At 58.8% G+C, this 15,578-nt stretch overlaps 1 protein-coding gene across 1 annotated transcript; it reads left to right on the forward strand.

The window, feature by feature from the left end:
• Positions 1-581: 581 nt before the first annotated feature.
• On the forward strand, positions 582-8,382 carry C1QTNF6 (C1q and TNF related 6). Its single transcript, XM_004418109.3, has 3 exons — positions 582-925; positions 3,377-3,635; positions 6,097-8,382. The coding sequence occupies exons 2-3, from the start codon at positions 3,383-3,385 to the stop codon at positions 6,642-6,644; spliced, it is 801 nt and encodes a 266-aa protein (XP_004418166.1). The 5' UTR covers positions 582-925; positions 3,377-3,382; the 3' UTR covers positions 6,645-8,382.
• The last annotated feature ends 7,196 nt before the right edge of the window (positions 8,383-15,578 follow it).

Raw genomic sequence — 15,578 nt, forward strand, 5'->3', positions numbered from 1 at the left:
TGACTCCAGGAAGCAGAAGGAAGGTGAGGCAGGAGCCGGCCCAGGCCCAGGGGCATACGGTGCAGTCTGCCCTCCTGCGAGCTTCTTGGAGGTCATGTCCATGGGGACATTGGCTCTAAAGACTGGAAGGATGAATCAGTCGTGGCAAAATTCCAGGCAGAGGAGGGGGACTTTGGTGTCCATTGGGGATGGGGGCATTGTCCTGGCTGCTGCCCTTACCTGGTACCTGAGGAGGTAATTCCTTCGCTCAGCAGACATTTACTGAGTCTCCCCTATGCCTGGCGTGGATGGGCTGGGGACTGGAGTTCTACAGGCACCTAGGGTCTGGGAGGCGAAGGTTCTGGCCCAAGTCACTGGCTAGTGGGTGGCAGTGCCGGGATTCGAGCCTGAGGCTGCTGGGCTGGTGCCTGTGCCCTCTCCACTCCGCATCCTGGAGTGAGGGAGCTCTTCAGCTCAGGCTGGAGCCCAGGCAGCGGGAGTCCAGCACTGCCCCCACCTCCTGAGCAACTCAGGGGCCTCCTGCCCCTCCCCCTCCCCCTCCCAGGCCTGGATTGCCCAGCCTGCACATCAGGGGCATCAGACCCCTTCCTGCTCTGACTTTATTGGGCCTCTGAATCAAGCAAGACCCCACTGGACCGCCAAAGAGTTAAGCAAAGGAAATCCCCGGCTCCTTTCATCTCCGCAGAACCCAGAGGCTGGAGGGGAGGGCGCCGGGAGGAGGAGAAGTGGGAAGCCAGCTCAGCCGGCTCCCTCTGCCCGCCCTCCCTCCCTCTGCCCTGCCTCCCTCCCTTCCTCCCTGCCTCCGCGGCTGGGCCTGGGGGCCTGGGCCAGCAACAAGTTATGATTGCAGACATGGGCCAAGGAGCCAGAGGCCGCCCAGAGGCCCGGGGCCCAGGAGCCGCTGTGTGAGGCCGCAGGACACAGGGTGAGTGGTGGGAGGTGCTACAGCTTCCTCCAGCAGGGACAAGGGGGCTGGGGTCAGAGCCTGGAATTCCTCTCCTCCCTCCTCTCTTCCTGGACCGGTTTAGGGACCGGCTCTCTCTCTCTGCTCCCGGCCAGCCCTTCTAGGCTCTCCCCTCCCCATTCTCTCCTGTGACTGAGACCTTAGCCCCTGGTGAAGAGCTGTCCTCTGCTGCTCCTAGCTTGTGCCCACCCCTGCCTGGACACACACCACCTCAGGTCAGCAGGGCCTGGCCCTCCCCCGATCCCAAAGAGGTCCCTGCTGCCTCCACTCGGGAGCTGGGACACATCACCCCCAATTGCCTGGTCCTCACGCTTGATCCCTGCCCGGCACCGTCTCCCAGGGCCGGTCAATGATGTGGCTGTGGGTATTTCTTTTGTTTAAGTCTGCTTGGCTTCCTGCTTCCTGCCCCCCAGGTTACAGTTCCATGTCTCAGAGCTTTTGACTCCCATCTGGCCGGGGCCAACAGAAATGTCCCCAAACCGTGCCGACCCTCTGGGAGAAGTTCTGCCCTTCCTATCCCGTGCAGGCACTGGGAGGTAGTCTTGTTGGGCAGAACGAGGACAAACTTCTTATTACGAGTCTTTTACAAGTCAGGCACTTTCCCTGCATTTAAATCCTCCCAGGTAACCTGGGAGGGAGGTGGTGCTGTCATTTCCTTGTAAGTATCAAGGAGCAGGAAGCCCAGAGAGGTTAAACCACTAGCCCTAGGTCACACAGCTTGTAAACTATTCTGGGATCTCAGGTCTGACTCTAAGTCCTCACCTTTCCCCAAGAGGTCACATCTATGGCCAGGAAAAAGGGAATTTTTGCTCTTCTCAAAATCACCGGGATGGTTTTAATTTACAAATAAAAAGTGAGGGTGATGATCTGGGGGTGGAGTGGGGTGGGGGAGCCACTACCAGCTCCCAGGGAGCGGAGGTGGGGGTAGGATACAGGTGGGGGGAGGGCTCCTGGCCCTTTAAAACCTAGCTCTTATCTCTGTGCTCAGCGGAGGGAGGATGGCATTTAAAAAAAATAATAATTTTACCTTCTCTACATGTATTAACCACAGAAAAATATTTTTGAATTGTACTAAATGTTAAAGGAGAACGAAAAGGAAATAAACAAACACCAGAAGTGTAAAAACCAGTCTGGTTTCAAAAGCCGAGTTTCTGATCCTGCGATAACTCGGCGCCAGCCCCCAAAGACTGCCACCGCCTCAAAGTCTCTGTGCCCGGCTTCCTGCCCACCCGGCCCCGGCCTGTCTCCAGCCCCTGTCCAGGCGACTTCCTGCCTCTCTGCTGGAACGCTGATCCCTTCTCGGCCAAGGCCAAAGACAGACCCTCACAAGCCCTTGGACTCCTCTGATCCTTTATAATTTTCCAGCCCTTCTGGTCCTGCCCCTTAATCCCAATTTACCACCTTGGCTGCTGATTGGCAGGTCTATTATGATTGACACACAACCTTCCAATGAATTAATGCTCTCCGGAGCCTTCCCTGCAGGGCTTCTGTGTAAGGCGGAGTTGTGCAGGTTGTTGACTGCGCAAAGATGCTGAGAGGGGAGGTGGGCTGACACCAGCCCTTGCCAAGCTGTACACATTCAGTGTTGCATTCCTCCAAAAGGCACTTCTTTTCTTTTTTATTTCCAATTTGTCGGTCCAGAGCGGCACTTTCCTCTACCTTGCACAAAGGCGCTGTATAGGCTGGCAGGGGCGTGCAGTGTACAACGCAGCTTACCTGCCCCCAACTTCTCACCGATATAATAACACCATCACCACACATAACCTGCGCGTTTTGGTTGGTGTTGCTTCCTGTCTGTTAGAATAAACGACCTTTCCTAGCTCCTTTGTCAGGACCACGGTGCTCCCATGCCAGACCATGGGCTCAGCCACGTGTCCCCTCTCCTGGAGAACGAGCCTGCAGAATCCTTTGTGTTTGTCCCAGGGGCCCACTACCCTCCCTCATGCCACACTGGTGGGGGGCACGTGGTTGCAGGAGATGATGGAATCAACGGGGAGAAAACAGGCCAGTGGGAGGCGGGAGGGCGGGAGGAACATTTACAGTCTCATTGGTTATGGCACATGGGCAGCTGGGCATCCTCCTCACCTGCCCCAGTGAAGGCCTCCCGGGACCCTGCTCTGCTCTTGGCTGTGGCTCTCTTCAAGGGGCTTCCTCCTCCGCAGGGCCATGTGTGGCAGAAACTCCGTGGATTGGTCCCGGGAGATGCAGCCTCCAGGCCCTGGTGGGCCCAAGTCTCTTTGGAGGACTTGCTTCTTTGTAGGCCTCAGTCTTCCCATCTGTTAAGTGGGACACTAACAGTTTCTCCCCGAGTTATGTCAGGAGAGCGCTGGCTGTGGGTTGCAGCATCCACGCCGGGCACCGGCACAGCCATGTTAAGTGGAACATGTGTCTGCCCCTCCTGCCCTGCTCCAGGTCGCCATGGGGATAGCTGCCCCGGGCCTCCTCTCGACAGTCCTCCTGCTTCCTCTCCTGGTGTCTGGGGTCCCTACCGAGGAGCCCACCTCTGGGGAAACTGTGGCCTCCAGTCCCCCTGGGCACTGTCGGCGGTGCTGTGACTCTGAGGACCCCCTGGTCCCTGCCGACGCTGCAGATGTGTCCTCGGCCTCTCCGTCCGCCCTCCCATGTGTGCTGCCTGAGGTCAGGCCCTTCATTAACATCACCATCCTGAAGGGTGAGTGCCCACAGGGGCTCTGCTGGATGGGCCTGGTTGGGGATAGGGAGGGCGTGGGCGTCTCAGCCTGGGGAGGTGAGGCGGAGGGAGCAGGAGAAACCAGGACAGAAGACTGAACAGGACATTTTCTTTCATTCACACATTTATTGAGCACCTACTGTATGCCAGGACTGTTCTGAATTCTAGGATGGAGGATGAACAAACCAGACAGCGATGCCCACAGCCGTGGAGCTTTATTCTAGTGGGGGAGCCAGGCAGTGAGCAATACACATATTACCCAAGTTAATGAGATAGAATGTTTGATGGTGATAGATGTTACGGAAATGACAGGGTGGGGCAGGGTAAGGGGCATCCAGAGTGCAGGTGTGGAGGCAGGTGGCCTGTCAAATGGGGTGCTCAGTGTAGGCCTCACTGAGTAGGTGAGGGAGAAGCCATGTGGATATCTGAGGAAGAGCATTCCAGGCAGAGAGAACAGCAGGTGCAAAGGCTCTGGGGCAGGAGTGGGCCTGGTGTGTTTAAGGAACAAGGGGCAAGGGGAGGAGCTGAGGTTGGCGATGAAACAGGGGCCAGGTCAGACTTGGGCTTCTCTGAGTGCGTTGGGGAGCAAGGGAAGGCTTGAGCAGAGGAGGGACCTGATGCAACTTAGGTTCCAAGTGGATCCCTCTAATGTCACATGGAGAATAGATGGCAGGGGTCAAGAGTGGAAGCAGGGAGACCTGTGGAGGCCACTAGGGCCTAGCTGGCTCCCTGTCCTCTAAAATCTGACCTGAAGGAAGCTGCTTCTGCTGCTGGGGCATGAAGGGCTGGGCTGGGGCGTGGACGTCTGGGCTGGGGCCAGGCCCTTGGCATCCTTCACCTCCTTCTTTGCTCACAACACTCCAGTGAGATCTGCACTTTGTCTTTCCTCCCACTTTGTAGATGGGGAAACTGAGGCTCCTAGAGGGGAGGCGCTCTCCTGGGGTGACACAGCTGTCAGGGGCAGAGCCAGGATCTGTCCCTGAGGCCTCCACAGGCCATTCCACCCCACGGCCAGGGGTCAGCTGGCGTCTGAGACCCTCCGGCCTCCTTTCCTTGCCACACCCCCCACCACCTCATAGGTCACAGCTTCCCCAAGGCCCGCAGGGTCCTGTGCCTGAGGCTGAGGAGGTGCCTGGGTGCTGACGGCACTTCCCCCACACTGTCCCCTGCAAAGCCCCGTGTCACCGCTCCTGGGCGGGCTTAGCTGCCTGCCGGGGCGAGTGGGCAGTTTGCTGTGGCAGAAGGCACCTGGCTGGCACTAGGAGTCCTGGGTCCCCACCCTGGCTCTCCAGCTCTTCGCTGTGTGGTTAGGCTGCTCTCTCCCACCCTGGGCTGCCGGCCTCATTTGTAAAATGGAGAAGGTAACCCCTCGTGTAACCAGCTTCACCTGACCCCTCAGGGCTAAGGCCAAGCAGGTGCCCTGCAAACTGTAAAGTGCTGTGCACGTGATGAGGCGGGTAGTTCTCCCATGAGGCCGCCGAGCCAGACCTCCACGGAGCTGTGGACCCCTCCTCCCCCTTCTCTGCAGGCTTCTCCTCCACGGGCCTGTGCCCTCCTCTCTGCCTCTTCCTCCACTCTTCCCAGGGGCCCTTGGAAAGCACAGGGCCGGCCAGTTCACTCAAAGGGGTGTGGCTAACGTGGGATCCCGGGCACTGTGACAGGCAGCAGGGAAATGTTTGGGATCAGGTCCCTCAAGACATAGCGGTCACTGCTTTTCTTGTTCCAGGTCAGCCTGGAGCAAGGGCTGGGCAGAGGCGTGTCTGACTTGGGGCCAGTGACCAGACCCCAGGGCGGGCAGAGATAGCCGAGCAGTGCTGGGTGACCATCCTGCTTCATACCTGCAGAGTCCGCAGAGCGCAGGGCATTTTGTTGAGGGCTCACGAACACCCCTGTGTGGTGGGCATGACCCGCTTCCAGATACAGACAAAAAAACCCAGACCCCAACCCTGAAATGCCCCAGGTCACACAGTGGGGCAGTAACGCCAACCGAGGGCTGCCTGGCTCCCAGTACGGGTGTTTCCTTCCAGGTGGGCAAAGGTATTTTCCTTGGTTTCTTCTCTGGGTCAGAAACTCAAGTGCATCCTGCCACCCCCTACATCCCCACTGGAGTCTGGCCTGGCCTCCCGGAGCCTACCGTCGGACCTTTACTGCGGGGCGAGGGGAACAGGTGGGCGTGGAGACAGACCGTGTTCGGAGTCCCGCCTCTCCTGCCCCTGAGCTGTGTCACGCTGGGCAAGTCACTTAACCTCTCTGTGAGCGAAGCTGGTCACGGTGTCTCCTTTAGAGGGGCGTTCAGGGAGGCAATGCCTGGTGTGCAGTCGGGGCTCAGTAAATGCCGGCTCCTTCTCTGGGCAGGGGCAGAGCCTTCTGCCAATGAGCATAGGTGCCTCCTTGGTGCAGGCCCGGGTGCCTGCCCTGACTTCTCCCCTTCTTGTCCCCACAGGTGACAAAGGGGACCGCGGTCTGCTGGGCACTCCTGGGAAGCTGGGCAAGGAGGGTCCCCGGGGGGAGCGCGGCCCGCAGGGCCCCAAGGGTGCCAAGGGGCAGGCGGGCAGCCCCGGTGGCCCGTGCCAGACGCGCTTCTCGGCCTTCTCGGTGGGCCGCAAGACGGCCCTGCACAGCAGCGAGGGCTTCCAGCCGCTGCTGTTCGACACGGTCTTCGTGAACCCGGACGGGCACTTCGACCTGGCCGCCGGCCGCTTCGTGGCCCCGCTGCGCGGCCTCTACTTCTTCAGCCTCAACGTGCACAGCTGGAACTTCAAGGAGACCTACGTGCACGTCGTGCACAACGAGGAGGCGGCCGTCATCCTGTACGCGCAGCCCAGCGAGCGCAGCATCATGCAGAGCCAGAGCGTGATGCTGGCCCTGGCGCCCGGGGACCGCGTCTGGGTGCGGCTCTTCAAGCGCGAGCGGGACAACGCGGTCTACAGCGACGATGTGGACACCTACATCACCTTCAGCGGCCACCTCATCAAGCCCGAGGACGAGTAGGGCCTCCAGCAGGGCGGCCCCGGGGCGTGGCCGTGGGCACGTCCGTCCCCTGCAGGGCCTCGGTTTGCTCCTCGGTAGCGTGCACCCCGGGGCCTGGCATCCTCCTGATCTCCTTTTCTTTTCTTCCCTCCGTCCCTCCTCCCAGCCTGTATTTGCCTCTCTCCTCTCTCGGACATATTTTAAGAAGTTCTAACCTAAGTATTCTGGAACTTTCCTAACGTTTTAGACCAGCACTTCTCAAACTTGAGTGTGCGTGTGAATCACCCAGGGATCGTGCTAAAATGCAGATTCAAACTCAGCAGATGTGGAGTGGGCCCAGGAGTCTGCATTTCTAGTAAGTTCCTGAGTGATGCTGATGCTGCTGGTCTGTGGACCACACTTGAGTAACCGGATTCTAGAACATTCACAACATGCTAGTACTTTCTGAACATTCTGGAGTCTTCCAAACATTCTAGAATCTTCTCAACATCCTTAAATTCTCTCATCCCTCTAGGACTCCCTCGTCTCTGTTCTCTTCTTCTCTTCTCCCCCTTCCCCCTTCTCTCTCACTCTCGTCGGCACCCCGCCCTGTGCAGCCGCCATTCGTTTATTCATTCATCGAACACTCACCGAGCACTCACTCTGTGCCAGGCTCTGGGAGAGCTGAGGTGAATCAGACACAGGCCCTGCCCTCGGTGAGCGCCCAGGCCAGCCAGGGCGGGGGGATAGGATTCTGAAACCAGACCCCGAGAGACACACGGGGCTCTGATCACATCCGTCTGTTCTGGGCATTCAGGCACTGGGCCCCTCATTACCCACCACTCCCCAAGGCTGGTGGGACAGGGTCCCTGTGATGGGGGGTTATCCCCTGCCCCTTCCTTTCCTTCCTGCCCAATGCCCGTCACTAAAGCAAACCCCACAGGGGCCTTGGTCAGGGCAAGGGTGCTGTATGGGGAGGGCTGGGGGCTTGAGGGCATTTTGGGGTGAGAGAGGCCCCTGGGGAGGGAGCCCAGACCCACAGCTCCCCACCCAGCTGGAACGGTAACGGCGAGGGCTCCTGCCCCCCTCACGGTATCCCCTCCCTGCCCGCTCCCGCACTCTGTCAGGGCCTTGCTCAGCCAGCCCTGCCAAAGCGCCCGGGCCTCAGTTCTCCAGGCTCCCAGCCTCTGTCAGACATGGACGTCTGTCCCCAGGTGCTCTCGGACCCTCCCTGGCCGCTCTCGCAGGCCCAGTGCCCCTGTTCCCCAGGCTTTGTTAAGGTGCTAGGCCTGGTGGGCAGCTGCCGCCCAGCAGAGCCTCCTCGGGCCTGGTGCTGCCTCCACAGACGCCGCTGGGCAGTGGCCGGGACGGAAGGCACCAGGCTTTGGAGCCCTCAGCTGGTCTGGGGAACTGAAGCGGGCAACATTCCAGGCCAGTCAGGGGACCCTCCTCTGAGCGGTGACGCCAAGAGAGGCCCTGGCGAGGCAGAGGCCAAGTAAGGGGCATCGGGCTTTCTGTCCCTCTCTCTCCCGGGTGGCCTGAGCCCCTCCCCAGAGGGAGACGGCCTCCGCGCATTGGTGCTTCTGCAGACTCCGGGGCAGAGGTGGCCCCGGTGGTCTCCGGTGCTCACTCATAGCCGAGGGGGCCGTGGCTGCGTGGTACGTGGCTGGGAGGTGGCAGCAGGCCTGACCAAGTGCCAGAAGGCCGGTGCTATACGCCCGCCCCAGCCCGACTTGGCCCCTGCCTTGCTTGTCCGACGTGATTAAAGGATGTGTGTCTTCTGGCAATTCAGCCTGGTTCTTTCTGCTCGGCTCCCTTTCCCCTCCTTGGGAGGGCAGACGGTCCTGGTTCCACGGGGGCCGCCCAGATCCGGGGCTCCAGAGAGACTGAGGCAGCCCAGGGGTCCACCTCACATACTCCCCACTCACAAAGAAGCCAGCCCCTCGTCACTCCAGCAGCCGGTGCGCCTTGGGGTGGGGGGAACCGGTTCAGAGTCCGCTGTGCCGTGCCCTGGCTGTGGCCTTGGGAAAGTCCCCACATCCCTGAGCCTCAGTTTTCCTCGTCTGTAAAATGGGGATGATGATAATCTACTTCATGAGGTGGCCGTAAGGATTAGAAGAGAGGTTGCTTGCTGAGCGCTGTGTTCATCCTTTGAACCGCACCTATTGAGCACCTACTGTGTGCTGGGTACCCCACTAGGCATGGAGGTGCAGTGGGGAGCAGAATCCACTCCCCTACCCCCGGAGAACACCCATGGAGTTAACATTCTAGTGGGTGCTCGGAGGTGCCCAACAACGACAGCCCCTCACCTGGGGATCCGGGCTCACGTTTTGTGTTTGACATTTATGAGGGAACTGTTGGATGCTCTCTGGAGGTGAAACATACACCACATTCTACAGTGCACTGTCCTGAGGGGTCCTGACTGTCTAAGCAGCCTGGTGGCTACTGACATTAATACATTTAGAGTAATCCATGTCGACTCCCCGTACTGACTCGACGGGGGCATCCTGCACTGCTGTGTGTTACTATTGCTGCATTTGATGCCTTTCTGGGCACCACTTGGAAGAGCGTGCTGGAAAAATGAACCCACCGTAACTGCCCCAGGACTCAGCTGAGCCCAGCCGCCGCACAGGTGGGGATAGACACGAGCCTTCCTTTCCTTGGAGGGCGTCTGGCCTCTGACGGAGGCTCCCCAGCTCACCTGAGGGCCTGGTAGCTCTCACCCGAGAGCGCTGACAGGGCAGAGGCTGCTCAGAGGAGCGATCCACGGCCTGCTTTGGGTCCTGGCTCTGTTCTGCATCGTCGGCGTCACCAGCACCCTCGCGCTGACCCTGGTGGTCAAGTTGTCTCCCCCAGGGCCAGGCAGGAGCCTTGTGTCGTGGGTGTCACGAGGACGGGCCGTTTGCTGATTGCTGAGGCAGCAAAGCTCTGGAAACTCCTTGCCAAACACCCGCAGGAGTGTTGAAGTTTGTCCTTTGCAAACTGAGGCCAAAGGCTGCAGACGGTTCCGGGCCGCATCAGTTCAGAGCTCAAGACCGGCAGCTCCTCGGTGGTCTCATCTGGCCTGCTACAAACACTCCTTCCATCCACGGTTCCCATGCAGCCTCTGCTCCGGGACCACCAGGACCCCAGTTCCTGACTTGCCGGCATATCCTTGGTGGGTGGCAAGAGCCTCGAGGTCTTGGTGATGGAGAATCTCCCAGCTGGCGAGGCCTTAGCGGGAGTGGGAAAGGGCCCTGGGACCTGGAGGCCCCGAGCCTGCTGCCAGGTCTGTGGAGACACCGTCCCCCAGGAGACCCACCGTGCTTAGTCCTGGTGACTCCAGCGAGCCGGTGAAACACCCGTGTAGCCACCTCCCCACCCTGGGGGCAATCTCTTTCAATTATGTATTTCCAAAATGATGTTTCCCCTTGAAGTGTTGGGCAGCAGGGAGGGGAAGGGAGAGGAGGGCCAGGAGGCCAAGCAGCCCTGGAGGTGCAAATACCCTGGGCTGGGAGTCAGAGGAGCTCACCTCCGCTTTGCCGTTGCTTGGCTGGGCGGCCTGAGGCAAACGCAGGGAATATTGAGGGCAAAGGGTGATCAGACAGTGATCTGAGTTGAAACCAGGGGCAGAGCTGGTGCAGGTGGCTGGGCATGGCTGCGTCCCTGGTCACCTGCGGCCCGGATGGGAGAGCTGGATCATTCCATGTTTTTGGGTAGGGTGCATCTGGAAGTCCTCAGCCTTCCTGGGAGGAGGATCCACACAGGAGCTCCTTCCTCTGCCACATGGGAGAACGGGGAAGAAAGTGGACAATTCTAGAGAGGGTGAGCTGAGAAAGCTTCTTAGTGGAGGGGACATTTGAGCAGGGCCTTGGAAGATGAATAGGACTTTGAAAGACATGATGTGGGAAAAGGGGACAGTGGTATGAAAACGTTGGAGGTGGGACAATGCAGTCTGTGTTCTGGGCAGTGGGAGAGACCAGTACTCTAGATAGATGTTTGGAAAGGATGCAGAGAGAGAGAGCAGGATGGGATTTGAGACTGGAGAGATAGGGGCCATGCCATGAAAGGCCTCGAATGTCAGGCTAAGTCTGGACTTGACCTCCTAGGTGGTGGGGAGCCGCTGGAGGTTTCTGAGCAGTGCGGGTACTGGTTAGAGCTGATTTAAGAGGGAGATCACTCTTGTGGCCAGGTGGGGCATGGGTTGTAGAGGGTGAGACCGGAGGCAGTGAGGGGGCCGTGCTGTGGTCCAGGGGAGGACATGGAACGCCTGGAAAGTGGGAGAATTGTGGACGTCATTCTGGAGGAGGGGGCCGTGTCCCCACTGGACTTTGAAGGAGGTAAGAGATTTCATAGCAGAGGGGCAGGAGGAGGGCAGCCAGGTGGGGGTCCAGCTTGGGCAAAAGGTCTCCAGGCTTTGTTGCTCCTACCGGACTTTTCTCTGACAGCAGGAAGAGGGCAGCCTGGGTGCCAGGAGGTGGGCTCCTGTCCCAGCTCTGCCCGGGGGAGTCACTGATTGACTCGAGGACTGGAGGGTGCTGGGTAGCTGGTCTAGTCTCTCTGGACCTCTCGTTGTCCTTACCTGTCACATTAGATTCAAAGTCCCTTGTCTCTTGCCCCATCAAGGCCTTTGGGAGTATCTGAGGCTATGTGAGGTGACTGTATTTTCAGAACCCCAAATCAGACCCATGGACTAACAATGGGGCAGAAAACCTGAAATTAATGCTGATTGCCCCAGAAAATATTAAGTGTATGTGACAGGGCTTGAGAAGTTTCAGAGAAGCTCAAATTCCAGAGTGCGTGGGCTCTGCAGCCAGGCCAGCGGGTTCTGTCCACACTTCTTTAGAACAGCTCCTGGCTCAGAGCAGACATTATTTTTCCTATACGTGTGACCCGGGCTTGTCACTTCCTCCCGCGAGTCTCGGCTTTGTTCCGAGCAAGGACAGAAGGTGGTGGTGGTTTGCGCATCAGCAGTGGCTGGCACACGGCGGGTGCTCCAAGAGAAGAGCACTGGTTCCAGGAATGATTTTCACCGAGTGGCAGGGGGAGAGGAGTCATTGGCCAAGAGGTGAAATCAGGCAACTCCCTCTCCAGCTCCCTCCTCTTCCTGCCAGCTCCTCTGGTCTTCCAGTAGCCACATACTGCCACGTGTATGTGGGGGGGTGGCAGGGAGGAGCATAGGCAGGAACTCACCACAACCAAAACAGATGTCAAGAACATTATGGGTGGGGACGAGCAGGGGAGAGCTGGAGCCAGCGGGCAGCCATGGGAGCCAGAGAGGAAGGAGGGATTTCCATGACACGAGTCAAGAGTGCACGGGGCTAAGCCGGCGTGGCTGGGAGCAGCTGGCCTACAAACCCAGGACGAGAAGCTGGGGCGGCCAGGCACCAGGCCCGGGGGCGGCCAGGCACCAGGCCCGGGGTCGTAGCCCAGGGTCAGGATGCGGTGTGACGTCGCAGCCTGGAGGTGATGGTGTGGGCGGGAGGAAGTGTAACTGGGGTCCGGGCTCACACAAACAGGGGACCCTGTGCAGGGCAGCAGCAGAGTGAGGGTGCGGGTGCGGGTGGCCGACCTTCATCTGGCTGTCTGCTGTTCACCACTGGGGGGAATGAACTGACACCGCAAACTCAGATGTACACGAAATAGAACTTGCTTTATTTCTCCACGACTAAACTTAATTTCCGTTAGGCACGTCCATTCTGCTGAAGTCAAAGAAATGTGATTTTGGCCAGCTGGGGTTCCTCTCCCAGCACCTTCCCCAGGGGGTGCGCCATCCTGGCCGCAGGGAGGGGTCACCTGGCGCTGCATGTGCACGTGACTTCTGCTGAGTTTGTCAAGGTCCCATCTGCTCTGAGCTCCTGGGTCCGCCCCCACACCTCTGAACCATGCTCATCCCTGCACAGCCTCCTGGGTCCTCATCCCTGTTGGGACGTCCAGGGCCTCTCTGCACAGGTGCCTACCTCACAAATTCTCTGTCCCCCAGAGGGCTGTCTGAGCCTGTCTTCGTCTGCCTGGATATACCCTGTGATTGTTTCTTCCCTGGGGTCTCAGCCACCTCCCTGGAGTTCTGCCCGGGAGAGAGAAACAGCTCCTCTGAATCTCAGGTGCCCCAAAACTGCTGGGGGTCTCCTCTGTAGCCCCCCAAACCTGGCTCAGCTGGGGAGGATGGGGCAGGATCCACTTTTTAGCCAACCATGACACATTCCTGGCTTCCCCTCTGCTCGCCCCCCGCAGGGGCATCTTGGGTGTTGGGGGAAAGGGGACCGTGTGTCTACTCAATCCGTCCTCTCCCCAAACTCTTGGCTGGGCAGACAGGCACTCTCCTTCTGGTTTTGACACTTAAGAACCTGGAAAAGACTCCTTTCCTCCCTCCGCTTTTTGCTACATATCCCTTGTGTATTTGTTAGGATTGGTGCTCTAGTGGTTAAGGTCGGTGTTCTTATCGCCGTGGCCCGGGTTTGTTTCTGGTCAAGTAACCACACTACCCATCTGTTGGTTGTTAGTGGTGGCTGCGTGTTGCTGTGATGCTGACAGCTATGCCACCGGGATTTCAAATACCAGTAGGGTCACCCATGGTGGACAGGTTTCAGCGCACCTTCCAGACTAAGACAGACTAGGAAGAAGGACCTGGCCACTGACTTCCGAAGAACTTGGCCATGAAAACCCTGTGAATAGCAGTGGAGCATCTTCTGACACAGCGCCCCAAGGTGAGACAATGGCGCAGAAAGACCAGGCGGAGTTCTGCTCGGCTGTCCACAGGGTCCCTAGGAGTCAGAATCCACTCGACGGCAGTAACAACAACAAAAAATTTGTTAGGATGCTTTTGGGTGCAAGGAACACATATTGAACATAAAGCATCAAAAAAGACAAATAACCCTAAGTCCCAGGGTGGGGCAACTCCAGGGCTGGTTATTCAGCAGCCCAGCAGCGTCACCAAGGACCCTGGGCTGTCCCCTATTTCCACTAGGCACACTTAGTGCAACTGCTTTGTTCTTAGGGCAGCTTCCCTCAAGGCTACAGGGCGGCGGCCACAAGGTTGCCGTCCCGGTTCCAGTTGTCACATGAGGCACGAGGAGGACCAGAAGCGTCAGAGGTCCTCTCGTCCGGCAGCCTCCCTCACTTCTCACTGGCCAGAGCTGGTCACATGACCACACCTAACCCCACCTCTGGGAAGGAGAGCAGGATTCTGGGAAGCAAGATTTACCCCTGAGCCCCGAGGATCTGGCTGAACCCCTAAGCAATCAGTGGGTCATGGGGGAGGAGTGGTCAGCAGTACAGCCGGGGCATCTCCATCAAAGCTCTCCGGCCACCTTATCCCATGTGGCTTCTGACTCAGCCAGGGTGTCTTGCTTCCAGGAAGCCTCCCGGGACTCGGGCGGCGGCTTCCGCCCGAGTGTCCCCTGATTACAGTGCTTATCAGCGTCAGCCCTGCCCATGGGGCTCACGCTCCGGGGCAAGGGGGCTACAGCAGCAGCAACATCACCACCCCCCGGGAGCCCTCCCCAGCCCTCCCATGCAGGGCTGAGCTTCCCTGAGTTCAACCTCGGGTGCTGGAGACACTGCCTGGGTCCAGATCTGACCAGGGAAATGAGGGCAGGCCACCTGACCGCTCTGTGCCTCAGTTTCCTCACCTGGAAAATGGTGGTGATAATGACAGCATCTCCCCAATAGGGCTGTTGAGGGTTGAAGGAGTCAGTATCTGGAAAAGATGGGCACACAGCAGGCTCTCTCTAGGTGTTGAATATTTTCAGGTAGACATTTTATTCTCATTTTATAGAAGAAGAAACTGTGAAGTGCAGAGACGGGATAATTTCTTCATGCATCGCGTGTGCATTCATTCAACGATGAGGGACCGACTACCTGTTACAGGCTCTGGACTGTGCTAGACACGGGGGCAAAGTGGTGAAGGAAAGAGCCGCATGGTCCTGCCCTCCTGTGGCCTCCAGTCCAGTGCGGGGGACAGATGTTATACAGGCCGTTGCACCAAGGCTTCAGGTCAGGGGATAACAGGAGAAGCTAGTTTGGAAGGTGGCGGGGAGGGGGTCCAAGGAAGAGGTGGTTCAGCGGAGCCCCAGAGGGCGAGTAGGGGACCCAGCACTGCAGGCGGAGGGGCGGCATAAGGAAGGCCTGGAGGTAGGACCCTGCTCAGCACCTCCCAGGGCCTGAAAGCAGGGCCAGGAGGCAGGAAGGAGCCAGGTTCGCAGGCCTGGGATTTGCCATCTGTCCAGAGGGCAGGACCTGAAGGAGGTTAAGGTCATCGGGTCAGAGGTGGACCCAGGACTCAAACCCAGGCCTTCCTGACAAGCGTCCAGGACCCGAGCTCTCATTTCTCAGAGGACGGCTGGAGGACGCATACCTCCTCAAGCTCCGTTGCTCGCTCTCATACTAGGGCAGGACTCCTCACAGTCTGAGGAGCTCATGCCCTCGAACCTTGACCCCCACAGCCAAGGTTGTGCCGGGGCCGGCTGGCACCAGCTGGCAGGCGCCCACTGCGTGCATCTGTTCCCAACTCCGAGTTCAGAGATGTCATGATGTCGACTTGAAATTGGCCATGGTGGCAGTACTTACACCACAGAAAGTGGCAGATGTTACAATTTTGATTTTTACAAAACCAGGCCTTCATTAAAAATGCAGCCCCCCAGTGGTGAGAGGCTGTTCCCAGTGTGTTTACCTCCGTCACGCTAACCATTCATAGGAGGCTGGAGTCCCTGGCCTCTCACTCGGGGTAGGGGTACGGGCAGGCTGGGGCCGGGGCAGGGTGTTGTGAAGGAGACACTTTGGGTGTGGTCCCCAAGCTGGGTGACCCTTTCTTTTCCTGGGATTCTTTACCTCCCACTACCCCCACCCCGCCCAGGGCCCAGCTGTCTACTTTACCCTGCTCCCTGGTGGCTAGGGTGGTTGATGGCTCCAAGGGAGGCCCCAACCCCAGCGGAGCTGGCCTGAGTCCTGCTCTGGGGATGTGGGAAGCAGAGCCACAGCTGGAGCTGATGGAGCTGA

This window comes from Ceratotherium simum, chromosome 25 (genome assembly GCF_057802395.1).
Source record: "Ceratotherium simum simum isolate JZ-2026a chromosome 25, ASM5780239v1, whole genome shotgun sequence".
Lineage (NCBI taxonomy): Eukaryota > Metazoa > Chordata > Mammalia > Perissodactyla > Rhinocerotidae > Ceratotherium > Ceratotherium simum.